General features: G+C 35.1%; 1 protein-coding gene across 1 annotated transcript; it reads left to right on the top strand.

Moving 5' to 3' along the window:
* Positions 1–644: 644 nt before the first annotated feature.
* Positions 645–13,534, top strand: LOC110706635 (protein FAM91A1-like). The gene is made up of 12 exons (XM_021884580.1): positions 645–873; positions 1,008–1,168; positions 3,842–3,959; positions 5,301–5,397; positions 6,335–6,441; positions 7,073–7,195; positions 8,422–8,575; positions 9,094–9,154; positions 9,251–9,621; positions 10,018–11,611; positions 11,845–12,253; positions 12,889–13,534. The coding sequence occupies exons 2-11, from the start codon at positions 1,041–1,043 to the stop codon at positions 12,089–12,091; spliced, it is 3,000 nt and encodes a 999-aa protein (XP_021740272.1). The 5' UTR covers positions 645–873; positions 1,008–1,040; the 3' UTR covers positions 12,092–12,253; positions 12,889–13,534.
* Positions 13,535–14,032: the final 498 nt, after the last annotated feature.

Genomic DNA, 14,032 nt, shown 5'->3' on the forward strand with positions numbered 1-14,032 from the left:
CGACTAGTATATATGACACCCACAAAAATTAACTCCGAGATAATTAATCAAGAACAAGAACTCCAATTCACCACAAATGATAAGCAAGTGATTTACTAGTCAAATCAACTTATATGGACAACAAGAACAAACAACAACATGAACTAAATAAAATCACAAAGACGTGATATATACTTTAGTGGAAAAAACACTATCAATATCAATGTGAAAAGTAAAAACCACAAGATTTAAATTATGAGGAGCTCACCTTTTCTACCTCTCTTTATTATAATAAAACCGAGGGCAAAAGAATCACAAACAAGCGTACAAAGGCTTCTCAATCCACCAACAAGGCAACAAGTGCATACACAACAAACAATGATTTGATCGTTCAAAAATAGGCTTTACGTGTTCCCATTAAGTCGACTAAATTTCAAAATGATCCAACAATGCTCATTATAGATACAAATCCGTAACGACAATTAATTACTTGTATTCCACAATCTCCGATTTTACGCGAATCAACGTACAAAATCAAAAGCTTCTAAAACAATACTCCATCCAAAAACATTAATTCATATCCATTTTGATTTACCATGATTATTACCACAACAAATTAACAATCAAGATCTTGATAAAGGCAACACTGTCGGCTGTTGATTAATATCGCGGGACCTAAACACACTTTCTGGCACGGACCATTTTCAAATCAACGTGGAACCTCATGCTCATACCAAACCAAGCTTCTTCTATTCAACGTCTCTGCATTCACCTTCCTCTTCTTCTTCTTCTTCGTCTCTCTCTGTCTTCAATTCCTACTCCGCATCTCGCTGAATTCAAACCCTAGAACTCCGATTTCGTCGCTTAGATCCATCAACTGTTCGATCGTAACCGGTAATGTCGACTCATTTTCAGTTTCATTTTTGATTACGATGTTTGATCTGAGTTTTTATGATTTCATTGATTGTAAGAATTAATGGAGAATTGTGGATTTTGATTTTGTTTTGGTGATTTGGTTGATTTTTTAGGTTGATTGTTTGGAGAATTGAGAGGAATTTGAAATGTTGCGCGCTCCGACAACAGTTGAGGAGCAATTGATTTTGAAGGCTATTAGGGAGGAGTGTCCATGGGAGAATTTGCCTAAGAGGTTGCAATCTACTCTTTCTTCTAAAGAGGAATGGCATAGAAGGTTTGTTTCATTTTTCATTTTCTTTTGATTTCATGATGTTTAGTGGAGTGTAATTTTCAGTGCAAGTTTTAAATTATGTTGTATAAGTTGTATTGGAAATGCTACATTTGGATAATATAATTGAAAAGTTCATTGTAAAAGTCGAAATTGTGCCGGATTCTGTGCAATGCTGAAGGTATAGGTGTTATTGAGGGTTACAACTTCTGCATTTACTTGTTTAGATTTTGTAATATAGGTAGTTTTACAGGTGATCTATCATATACGTAGTACTAGTTCCTTCAGTCGTGGCGTGTATTGATAATGCCGGTTCACAATTTTGTATAGGCAAGGGTTTTTTGTTATTGGAAAAGGAAGGGGGTGGGTAGTGGGTTGCTGGAGTGTCCGATCAGGAATATAAGTTTGATCAATTAGGAAGAGGAAGTTGCATTGGTTTCAGAGTCTAGCTTCTATGTGATTTCTACTATTTTCATATTTATGAGTTAATGGAGTATTAAAATTGTAAAATTAGTGGCGGAATTCTGTAAGCGAAGCAAATGCAAGAAAGTGTTCATACCTTTCTATTTGAGCAATCATTCATTTGAGTGATTTTAACCCTTACTGTTATATAGGCTGGAGCACTTATTCATTTGAGTGATTTTAATCCTAACCGTTTACAAAAACTTAGATTTTATAAGTTTATAACAAATAGCGACAAAGCAAAGTTTAATTAGGTTATTCCTAATAGGACTAAAACCTCGATATTAATATCCATAAATGCCTTCTCAGTATTCACATATCTTAATCAAAGCCTAGTGCCTTCTTTTGGTCATCATCTGTGGTGCTACTTGCAGGGACTGAGCTTGGATCGCTCAAAATCAGATCATAGCATTTTCATTTAAACTCGTGTTGAATTTTTAACTTTTCCAAGCTTGTTTTTAAAGTTCAGCTTGCAATAAATAACTTGAGTTCGAGCCATTCATGATCTTTTGGAGTTGAATTTTGTTGTGCTCAACTCATGTAGTTTACACTCCAAATGTAGTTATAACTTGTGATTTGAGAATGCATTGTATCATGATCTTTGGAGTGGTGTAATGACAAGTTGATGGAAATGTCAGTGTTTTTAGGTTCATGAGGAAGTTAAATTTCATTCAAGAGACTTTAATGATTTAATTTATCAAGTTTAAAGGATAAAGAAAGGAGATACCCCATAGGGAATTGTAATGGTCATGTGAAAGACCAAATGGAGTGTATACTTTTGGGTATGAGTTTGAGAATTCGGTGTTCAAACTTCGAAGAGAGAAAAATATGCGTAAAATTTAGTGTATGCAATTTTGCATACTTTGGGTCCAAGATGCCAGTTTTGAAGATCCACACCCATGTTGATGTTTGTGTATTGGGTACTTACGGTGAAATGACGAGTTTGACATTTAAAGTTACACGGGATACTTCCTTTTCTCTAGCGCGAGATGACATCAATGGGAGAGTTGCAATAAATTAAATGAAAAGCAGGTCTGTAACCCTGCATAGGTTAGTTTATGTAGCCAGGTGTGTAAGAACAATTCTTTGATGGGAAAATGTTTGGCTAATCTTGTAAGATTTATTACGTTGGAACTCATTAAAAACTGGTATGCTCTTTGATGGACTCTTAGTCATGTTTTCTAATATTTCTATTCAGATTTTTCAAAAGCATAACTCGTGTTTTTTTCCCTTTAATATAGGATTTGTTTGGGAATTTGTTCCTTTTTTGGAATAATCTTTTGTCAGGTTGCATCCTTTTTATTTTAATACATATTTTTTCATGTTATCATTTTTCAGTGTCTATTGAGTTGTCAGTTGTCACTTCATGACGCATTTATGTTTTTGGGTGGCTGTATGAACAATTCTCCTTGAATCTTCTACTTTTGGAGGAATCCTAGTGGGTGTTTTGGTGAGCTCACTATATTGTTGGATATAGTTATGCCTACTTCCTCAATGGGTTCATAGAGTAAGAGGATGGTTGGTTGATTCTTCATTATCTATTCTATTTACAGCCATTCACCAACATACCTGATCCAGAACCTTTGTCTATTTCTGACTTTGTTTAAGAGGCCAATGTTCAAAAGCGATTCATAGCTTTTTGTAAGGTCAGTTTTGTTGATGGAGGTAAAAACTGAAGAAAGTCTGGTTTCAGAGGCCCAATAAGGCACTATTCTGGATCATGTGTCTTCTAGTGGAGGGATTGATGGTCACTTGTAATTGCATTGTAAGTTGAAATACTTTTTTTGTGAAAATGTATGGTTCTTTCAAGCCATGATTTTGAAGGTTTTACCGGGCTTTCACCTGAGTTTGAGTAGTTGCTTGTCTTATAACGTTGTGGCAGTTTTCCTTTTGTTTTCTGCGGAATCAATTGCAAAGAATCAATGAGATCTTCTGAGATTAGATTTATAATTAGATTACTTTGTCTTAAAGTTTCTTGGCAGTTTCCTCTCATTTGTTGTGATTGACAATCCTTTTTTTTTTTCTTCCTCTTAATTTTGTTAGTTCCATGCTGTTTTTTTTTTTTTTTTTTTTTTTTTTAATTTTTTTTTTTTAACTTTATGAAATTTCTTATCTAAAGAAGACTGAGAATATAATATATATTGTTCATTGAGTTTTAGGGTGTGAAACTGAATTCATCCAAGTGCTGACTAAATTTATTCTCAATTCTGCGAGTAGGGTGATTGAACATTGCATCAAAAAGAGGCTGCAATGGAATACTTGTTTTGCTCGCAAAGTAATCAAAGAAAGCGAATACTACGAGGAGATGATGCGGTATCTTCGGAGAAATCTTGCGGTCAGTTCTGTACCCATGTCTTTTTGTAGTTTTGTTCTTTCTTGTAAGGTGTAGGATTGTTCTTGTGCTTTGCCTTTTGGAAACAATATAATGAGTTATCGAGTTCTGGCTTCTGGAATTACTTTGAAGCTCCATGGTTTAATATCGACATTTGGCATCTCAATGAGTCCTAATGCAGTGACTGATAGTAACCTACTGAAACTATACCGTTAACCATAAATTTCTTTGCTGCTCCCATGTACAGAGTGATATGGGCAATGTTACTCCAGTAACTGTTTACAGGTTGTTTTGTTAAACTTTTTTCGGGAAAGTTTAGATAGCCTGTTATTTTACCACAATAAAAGTAGATGTTACATTTATGAAGCACTTAAACTAGGCTGGTTTTGGTTTCCTTTTTTGAAGTGGTTGAAAGTTGAAACATATGTGTGCTACGAAAAAGTGTTTAAAATAGTGTTTTGTTTTGTTTTTTCTTTTTAATTTATGTGTGTTATATATACTAAATTTTGTTCTTTTTTCTATAAAGTTTGCCGGAAGCTAATTAACTCAAAACTGAGTGTTCTGGAAATACTGAGTAGCCATATAAGTATTTTTCCCCCCAACCTTGCTAGGTCAATTAGCTTTAGTGTTCCTTTTTTTCGTTAATTAATATCCAATAGACCAGTTCTATTGAAGGATGCAAAAAAGAAAAGATAAATATTTAATACTGAATGAGCAAGAAAATTACATTAACTGCGAAACAGCCAAAATATAAGCTGACTGCTTTTTAAACCAGAGATGAAAAGTAAGTTGTTAGTTATAAACAAAGCAAAAGAATTGCCTAATATTTCTTTCACTCTCACTCTTTTTCTTTCTTTTTTCTTCGTATAAGCTAAAAATCTGATAAAAGCACGGAAGGTCAGTATTATAATAAAAAAGAATATGAACAATTTATCTAAACTGTAATATTTCCAAATTTCATGCCTATGTTATAAATGGCATACTGGCATAGTATGCTATACATTTGGGCACCTTAGAAATTTGACTTAAACATTGAAGTTAAATAGTTTATGCTTCTTATAGCTAATAAAGTTGGTGTCTTCATATGGTGGAAAGTGTTTGGTGAATTTTTGAGTCTATGGAGGAACTTCATGGAGGTCATATTTCCTGGTGAATGGTTTACCTACTTTTTATAGTTGTGTTTCAAAATTGGGGCCTAACCCCTCTCTCTCTCTTTTCTTTTGTGTGTTTGAGTTTGTGAGGAGAGGGAAAGGATGGGGTTTTTTTGTTGCTAGCATGCCCTTTGGAATTTCCAGTTTTTACCTGAATCGTATAATAACCTAACTTTGAGTATTTTCTCTGCAGCTTTTTCCTTATCACCTCTCAGAATATGTATGTCGAGTAATGAGGGTCTCACCTTTCCGATATTACTGTGACATAATATTTGAGGTTATGAAAAGTGGTAATTGATCTATCCATTGTCTACATAACTTGTGCTGGCTTCTATTATTGGATATCATTGTATGTTGCAGTTTTGTAAAAAGTTGAATGGGCAATTATTTTCCAATGTGTCATTGGAAGCTGTTCACATACTCTAGCATGGGGCCATTTCGTATCATGCATTGGTTTTGTGTCATAAAAAATAATGCTCTCAAGATACTGTTTTATTTAAATCCACAAAACTAAAAAAAAAAGAAGTCAAATGCCACTTAAGAAATTAACACTTGATTCCTGGTATAAAAAAAAAAAAAAAAAAAAAAAAATTTGGATAGTTGGACGGGGTCCTCCTCCAGCTTAACAACATTGTTGGCAAAGGCTTATAAGAGCAACTCCAATGGCAAGCTAATTGTCAAATAAGTTTGCCATGCCACATAAGCTTTTAAGATAATTATCATTTTAGCTATTTTTTAGCTCCAATGGCTAGTTGTTAGCTTATTATATAAACGAACCTCACTTCCTTAATTAACTTTTTTATATTTCATTTTATTATTCTATTTTGGCAAGTTTTCCAAGCAAACTAGCTTTGACAAGCTAATTTGATTGGCCAAGCTAATTGCATTTTGTAGCTCCAACAGTCAGCTAGAGCTTGGGATTATTTATAATTGCAACCAAGTCTCTAAACACTAGCTACAATCATTGGAGTTGCTCTAAGTGAGATGTTATTGCTTCTCTTTATTCTAGGTGTGTAAAATGATGGGATTTAGTGTTTTTTCCTTATTCCTTTTCCTTTTTCTCAAATTTATTTTTATCACGACTGTTCTTTATCCCCATTTAATCGCATCATCCAACACTTAATTTCAATACCTTTTGCAAAACTTACATTCTGAATAGTGCTTGATGTACTCGTAGTCCCATATCTTTCTACAATTGACTTAATCACTGATAATATACTCTTGCAGAGCAACCTTATGATAGCATACCGAATTTCAGTGCAGCAGATGCATTGCGGATCACAGGAATCGGAAGGAATGAGTTCATTGATATCATGAATAAATGCAGATCTAAGGTATTTCTTAAATGCTTTGTGTTACTTTTGGGAGTATCCATCATGATACAGATTGTATGCTGCAGATGAGATTTATGTACAGTTAGTGATGCCTTAACCCTGCATATATATATTTCTCTTTATGTCAGGGAGAAATCCACAATTACTTTAGTTTGGGGAGTATAAAAATTCAATTTCTTGAGGGTCAATCTGGGAAGTGAATCCAGTTCTTTATGGAGATTTTCTCAATAGACTAATCCACCCATTTAAAATTTTGCCGGGGGATCAAACTTTCAAACTATCGCTGCTACGACTGTGAGAAAAAAAGTAAAAGTCTATGTCTGTCTAGACTCTATTTGCTGCAATGAATCAATAATAAAAAAGATAATCAACAAAACAAAAATGTTAAGGGCCGTTAGCAGGACGTTATGAGCTCTTCAATCCTTTTAGAATAGGAATTAGTTGAAATTTAAGCTTAGAATTCAAAATTTATCATCAAAAGGTGCATGTAAAATATGTAATAATATCCAAACAATTAGTGGCATCATGGTTTGTGAAAGTCACAAAGATTTGATTGACATCACTTATCTTACCTTTTTGATTTCTGATATCATTTTCTGATTTCTTCCTTCATTGATGTGGAGCTGTTCAGAAATTCATGTGGAAAATTAACAAATCAATTGCAAAAGAACTTCTACCGACACAACCGGCGGATTTTCCAATTGAACCTTGGTGGGGAGTTTGTCTTGTCAACTTTACTCTTGAAGAATTTAAGGTAACTATTTAATTTGTTGTTTTCTTTCCCTCTCCTCTTGAGCAATCTGATGGTCCTTGCACGTGACAATTTTTAATGTTTGCCTATATTTAGTGGGTAATGTCCTACTTCCTCTGTTTTTTGTATTTGCATCATTTGGGTTGGGCACGAGATTTAAGAAAACTAGCATAGTGACCGTGCGATGCACGGTTTAAAAATCAAATTACTAATCCCTTAGGAAAAAAAAACAAATATAATTCAATTAGTAATAAACGACTCATTTACTAATGGTCGATAGAAAAATAAAAGAACGCAATTTGAATAGTATTTTAAGTTATTTGTATTTTTGTATAAATTTATTATATTTATTGAAAAATAAATGAATATTGCTCCACATAACTATTTAAGAGAAGTTGACTCATTCATTTCCTATCTCCCGTAGAGAAAAAAACTAAAATTTTCTTGTCATACCTTCCGCTTCAGTAGCTATAATCTAATTCGAAGTACATGTTTTACCTGTTGTATTCACAATAATCTTTAATTATTATTATTATTATAATAATAAAAAATTTAGCATAAATTTTCCTTGGAATTTTTTTTTATTACTTTTAGATGTATATTTTTTAATCTAAGTTAAGTTAATTTTACGTTAGGTTTCTATAGTAAAAATTTGAAAACCCTATATTAAATTAAAATTACATTAGATGTATAGTCTAAAATTGCATAAAATGGAAAATATTAATTACATAAATGAAAAGTATATGAATCAATATAATCACAATTATATTTTATGATTTGGGGAATATTTTGTGCATAACTTATAATAGGTAATTAATGTCATTGGCTAAAAAATGAAGGAAAAAAAAAGGAAAAAAGGGCAGGGGATTTTGGAGGGAAAAAACAGCGCCAGGATATGACACGTGAAAAATATGGAGCATGAAAAAAGTTCCCGTGTGAAAAAAACAAATGACGGATAGAAAAGGTGGGGTAATAAAAGTAGTTATAACATGTGAATAAGGGTAAGTAAGGAATTTTGTGTGTGAACAAAACCAAAGAGTTAAAAAAAGACCACATAAGGAAATGGTGTGATTAATATACATCTTCCCAAAAAGAAAAATGGTGCAATTAAAGAAAACGAAGGAAGTATTATTTTTTCTTTTTTAAGAGAAATTGGTGCCATGATTTTGAGTTGATGCTGTTGTTGTGGAGATTTCTGTAAGTTTAATTTTTTATTTTAATTCTTTCAGAAACTTTCAGATGAAGAGATGGCAATGATAGATAAAGTTTGCAAGGAGGAAGCCAATTCATATGTTCTTTTCAATCCTGACATAATAAAGGGCTTATACCGGCGGGGTCTAATATATTTTGATGTTCCTGTATATTCAGATGACCGTTTCAAAGGTAAATTTTCATCAGGATAGCCTTTGATGTCAAATGTAGTTTCATAAATTATTTAATAGTCAGGTAATGTAATTAGTAATTATTCATATATATTCAGGCTATCATTTAATTACCTTTTGTACATTAAATGTTAGTGCACACCCTAAGTGTAGTGACTGCCAATCCCAACCCCTGCTGTAAACCAGGAGGGGTTGTACTTGGAGGTTGCATGTGCGCCTTGCCATCATATAAATTCATGCTTGATCTGTCTCCTGTTAGGAGGTTATTCCCCACATTTTATTGTCAATAATATCATTTTGTGGTCCGCAACTGTTATGCTGTCTTTTCAATTCATATTTTTCTCCAACCTACCGGTGTATTTAAGCCTTTACTATTAGTGTTGCTGTAAGGGATAAATACTCTCTCCCCCTCCCTTTCTTTTGCCCGCATATTTTGATCTGAGATTAGAAAGCTCTCATTGCTTACCAATATGATACAGACTTTGTTGTTCATCAAACATTTGATATGGACTGTTTCAGTTTCTAGGCTGGAGGGCTTTGTTTCAAATAGGGAGCAGTCCTATGAAGATCCTATTGAGGAGTAAGCAAGCTAACTTTTTACATAGATACTTTGTTCTTGACTCTAGTATGAAAATTGGATTTATTGAGTGCCTTATTATCTATGTCCAACCTGTAGGTTACTTTACGCAGTTTTCGTTGTTTCAAGTGAGAATGCAACTGTTGCCGAACTTGCTTCCACATTACAGGCTGACCTCTTGCAGTTGCAATCTGCTGCATCCTTTGCTTGTCGATTGGGATGGGCAGAGAAAATAATTGATCCAGCATCTATTCTACAGGATGCTAATGTCCAGGGATCTCTTATTCTAAGTGATGATGAAGATGGTTCTCGGGCTAGTGTAGGCTCTGCAAACTTGTCGGTGGATGGAGTCAGTGTTCAACAGGACTATTCAGGGTCAGAAAGCAGAGCAGCTTCAAATCATGCTCGTGTTGCATTTATTGTTGATGCTAATATTACTTCATACCTCATGATGGGGTCTGTTTCACCAGGTTTTACTTTTCCCCATACTTTGCCATTCTACATTGAGTCTAAATGTCTCTGTTCATTTTGTCATTCTGCCTCCCTTTCCAGTTTTCGAACAGTTTCAATTCCATCCTATAGAGCTCTGTATTTGGTAGGACAGTCTTGAGTTTACACATTCTTTCCATTGTAATAGGATTTCTAGAAAACAATTTTTGTGCTTTTATGTAACATTTACTTATTTGTCTTTTCGTATGTCTATTTTTCTTTTGGCACAAAAACGCTTGGAATATCATTGATAGGACAACTTATTACAGGGTGTTTACTATTTAGGCCAACAGGGGAAGGAAGAAAAGAAAATGAAGCGAGCACTGTGCATATGATTTCTGACTCATTCATGTTTTCACTTGTGTTTCCTGTTTCAGGTTTGAAATCACATGCTGTAACGCTCTATGAAGCAGGTAAGCTGGGTCACGCAAGTATTGCAGATCTTTGCAAGGATTTGAGCACATTAGAAGGAACCAAATTTGAAGGTGAATTGCAGGAATTTGCAAATCATGCATCTAGCCTCCGTTGTGTTCTAGAATGTCTTCTTTCTGGAGGAGTTTCTGATAGTGTTGGAGACACAGAAATTGGTCATAAGGTGGACACCGTATCCTCACAAAGCAATGATACCTCTACGGCAGTTGAAACGAGCTTGACTCACAATGCCAGTGGTATTAATGGTGATAATTTCATCAATATAGAATCTCAGGATAAGATTATAGATTCAGAATGTTTGGAAAGAGATTCCCCCTCATGTTCAATATCTGGAGCCAGCTCTGCCGACACCAAGCTAATCAGTGAAGACCATATAGATGATTCCCATGAGCAGCCTATGTTGGATCCTATCTTGGAGGATAATGAGATTTCAGCCTTCGAAAGTGATGCTCCCAGAAGAAAAAGGAGTTATCGTTTGGATCTTCTTCGTTGTGAAAGTTTGGCCACTCTTGCACCTGCAACTTTAGATAGATTGTTCCACCGAGACTATGATATTGTCTTATCCATGGTACCTCTGCCTCCAGCCTCTATTTTGCCCGGGCAAACAGGCCCTGTGCACTTTGGGCCTCCCTCACATTCATCCATGACACCTTGGATGAAATTGGTGCTATATTCTGCAGTAGGCAGTGGACCGCTGTCTGTTGTTCTAATGAAGGGCCAATATTTACGTTTACTTCCTGCACCCCTGGCGGGCTGTGAGAAAGCCCTTATATGGTCATGGGATGGATCTACAGTTGGAGGGGTGGGGGGAAAATTTGAAGGGAGCTTAGTGAAAGGGACTGTTCTTCTGCATTGTCTTAATTCACTTCTTAGGCATTCTGCTGTACTTGTGCAGCCTCTCAGCAAGTATGACCTTGATAAATCTGGGAAAATTGTTACAATAGATGTCCCGCTGCCATTGAAAAATTCTGATGGTTCACTTGTGCATGTAGGGGAGGAGTTGGGTTTAGGCATTGATGAAAGCACAAGGTTGGAGTCACTAATAAGTGAGATAGTGGATAGAATTGATTTGTGGACCATTGGTTACATCCGCCTATTAAGACTTTACATAGAGACAGATGCAGATCAGTTATCACCTGATGATGAGAGATATGAATGGGTCCCACTAAGTGTAGAGTTTGGTGTACCTCTATTTAGTCCAAAACTGTGCAAGAAAATGTGCAAAAGAGTAATCTCTTCACAGTTGCTTCAGACAGAGTCCTTTGATGAGCACCATGAAGCAATGCATGGATTAAGAAGAAGGTTACGTGATGTATGTGCAGAGTACAGTCCCACAGGTCCAGCTGCAAAGCTTTTATATCAGAAAGAGAAGCCAAAGGATAAGTCTCGTCAACTTATGACCTATGCGAGTGGAAGATGGAATCCTCTTGCAGAACCATCATCTCCCATTGCTGGAGCCACTGAATACCAGAGGAAAAAACTTTCGTCAAGGCAGCGTTCAAGAAGAGAAGTTCTTAGCTTTGATGGGAGCATTCTCAGGTAACCAATGTTGACATCACTTATATTACGCCTATTGGCAGTTCTCTATCTATGAACTCTGGTTTTACCACTTCTGTTGGTTTGTAGGTTCTCCCTGGGTAGCATTGTAACTTTTACTGAGGGCTTTATATTTTGCTTTGTGATTTTGGTTCATCATGTATGTGCGCATGGCAACATATGATCAGATTGGGCTCTCAAATTTCCCTGATGTCCTGTTTGAATTTTATGTGTAGATCATATGCTTTGTCTCCCGTTTATGAGGCGGCCACCAGGCCAATTGAAGAATCAAATTTAACGAACGTCCCTAAAGTTGAATCTGATGATGCTGATAGCAAAGATGTGATCCTGCCTGGAGTAAGTCTCCTCTTTGATGGAGCAGAGCTGGAACCATTTGAGATAGGTGCTTGTCTCCAGGCTCGCCAACCAATTGCTCTAATTGCAGAGGCCTCATCTGCAACCTCTGCTCTAGCACCTAAATAGGATTCATGGCTCTTGACTTCTGTCATTGTCTAAAAGATCATAGCTTCAGTAAACCGCATTGCTGACTGTTGTTGCTTCCTCATCATAAATCAGCCCTGATTATTTCTTCTTCTTCTCCTGATACCTGGAGGGCAATCGATTATTTGTCTGCGTGATCTTAAGGTATCTACTAGGCACTGCTTGAAGTTATTACTCTCTCTGTTTGGATTCAATAGCTGTTATGTCCCATAAATCTCTCGTAATCACCATAATTTCTTTTGAAAACCCTTTGTCACTGCTGTCTACAATTTATCCTATTTTCATCACTTCTTGAAATTGGGTTAAAGGGAAAATTTAAGCATAATTTTTTTCTGTCATATGAAATGTCGCGAAATTTCTGTACATTAATATTATATGCTACTATTGTTACCAGATGGAGCAATTCTCACCACATAATTGCAAAACTCAGTTTGGTACTTGAATCTTGTACTTATAAGTTATAACAAGATGTATCTGCTATCAGATGACTCTCATATTCTATTTGCAAATCCTTTGATGTTGATTGGGTACAAAAAGTGGACTAAGTGTTATTTTAAATTTGTAGAGTGCTCCTTCAATAGTCACAGATTGTGGAAGAATTATCTGGATGTGGTTATAAGAGCTTATCTAAGCCAAGATTTTTCATGAGACTTTCCATATTGTTTTGCTTTCTCTTCCTCTTCACCCTCTCCCCTTTCTATTAGCTATATGTGCTCTGTGTTCTGTATATTATCTTCTCTAAATATATGCTTAATCGTTGTGATGGTTACATTTTGCAGGTGAAGCTTGGTGGCTTTTTCTCCCTGCATGTGGTTGATGTAAGCTTTAAAAGGTGCGACTGCATTACAAAACTGATTCTTTTTACCTGAAAAAAATAAGACCCGGTTGCTAATGATGATAGTATTCAGGATTAAAATAGAGTTTTTTTTTTTTTTTTTTTTAAATTATTTTTTTCCTAAATTAAAATTTGAGTTTCTTTTTTTGCTGGTAGACTTGTAGTATAGGAAGGCAACAGGGCTTATTGTTGAAGCCTGCTGTGCTCTAGGTACATATCATGGTTGTAGGTAGCCAGGGATGTACTAGGTTTTATGTAAGTGCTGTCCCTACCTTGGAGCAACTTCCATAAGGGAAAAGAAAAGAAATCTCGAGGAGGATACTATGTAATAAGCATATAGAGTGATTCAATTGAAATTGAATGTTTGATTTGAGACTTTATCTTTTGAAATCTAAAATCAAAGGTTGTATAATTTAGGGCTCAGAATCGCTCTAAAAGTCTAAAATTAGTAACCTAATCAGCTGCTTTGTTGCCTTTGTAATAGATGTGATCATGTGAACAATTCATGAATATTATACTTTGCAAAATTGCTGAAGTAGGAAATATATTTATCTTCAGTCACCATTGCAATTTGCCATGGAATTGATCTAGATTACTGATCCTGTTAGATTAGAGCACAGTTCAATTTCAAAATTAAGTACTCTATTGTAGTATTGTTGCCATGTCAGTTTAGATTTATTAAAAAAAAAAAGGAAAAAAAAAAAAGAACTGTGGACTAAGAATTCACACCCTTTTTTTGTACATGATGATTTATTTAGGCCGAAGCTGATAATCCCTCGTGTATACTTAAAAATAAGTATAGTCAATGGCTTCTGAGTTTGTTGTCAATGGAAATTGGAAATGCATAGATCACCTCTGTGAAGCTTGAATCTCTAATACTTGATGCAGACCAACCTTTTTAATATGCACAAGAAGCATAAAATACAAGGAAAACAACATTAATCTTTACTAATGCATATAGCAGTACATCATTATAAATTTATAACATAAATAGTGAGTTGTTTTGAGAATCAAGGTTAACCTAGTTGGTTGGAGACTCTCCTTCCATCCCTGTGACTATGTGAGAGGCGTTTGATTCTCATCTTAAG

This window comes from Chenopodium quinoa, unplaced genomic scaffold, assembly GCF_001683475.1.
Source record: "Chenopodium quinoa cultivar QQ74 unplaced genomic scaffold, ASM168347v1, whole genome shotgun sequence".
Classification (NCBI taxonomy): Eukaryota; Viridiplantae; Streptophyta; class Magnoliopsida; order Caryophyllales; family Amaranthaceae; genus Chenopodium; species Chenopodium quinoa.

What these genes read in the sequence shown, in the direction of transcription:
- LOC110706635 (XM_021884580.1), top strand. Translation starts at nt 1,041, where the DNA reads ATGTTGCGCGCTCCGACAACAGTTGAGGAGCAATTGATTTTGAAGGCT. An exon ending in AAAGAGGAATGGCATAGAAG is followed by an intron (nt 1,169 to 3,841) that starts GTTTGTTTCATT and finishes TTCTGCGAGTAG; the next exon opens with GGTGATTGAACATTGCATCA. An exon ending in ATTTGAGGTTATGAAAAGTG is followed by an intron (nt 5,398 to 6,334) that starts GTAATTGATCTA and finishes ATACTCTTGCAG; the next exon opens with AGCAACCTTATGATAGCATA.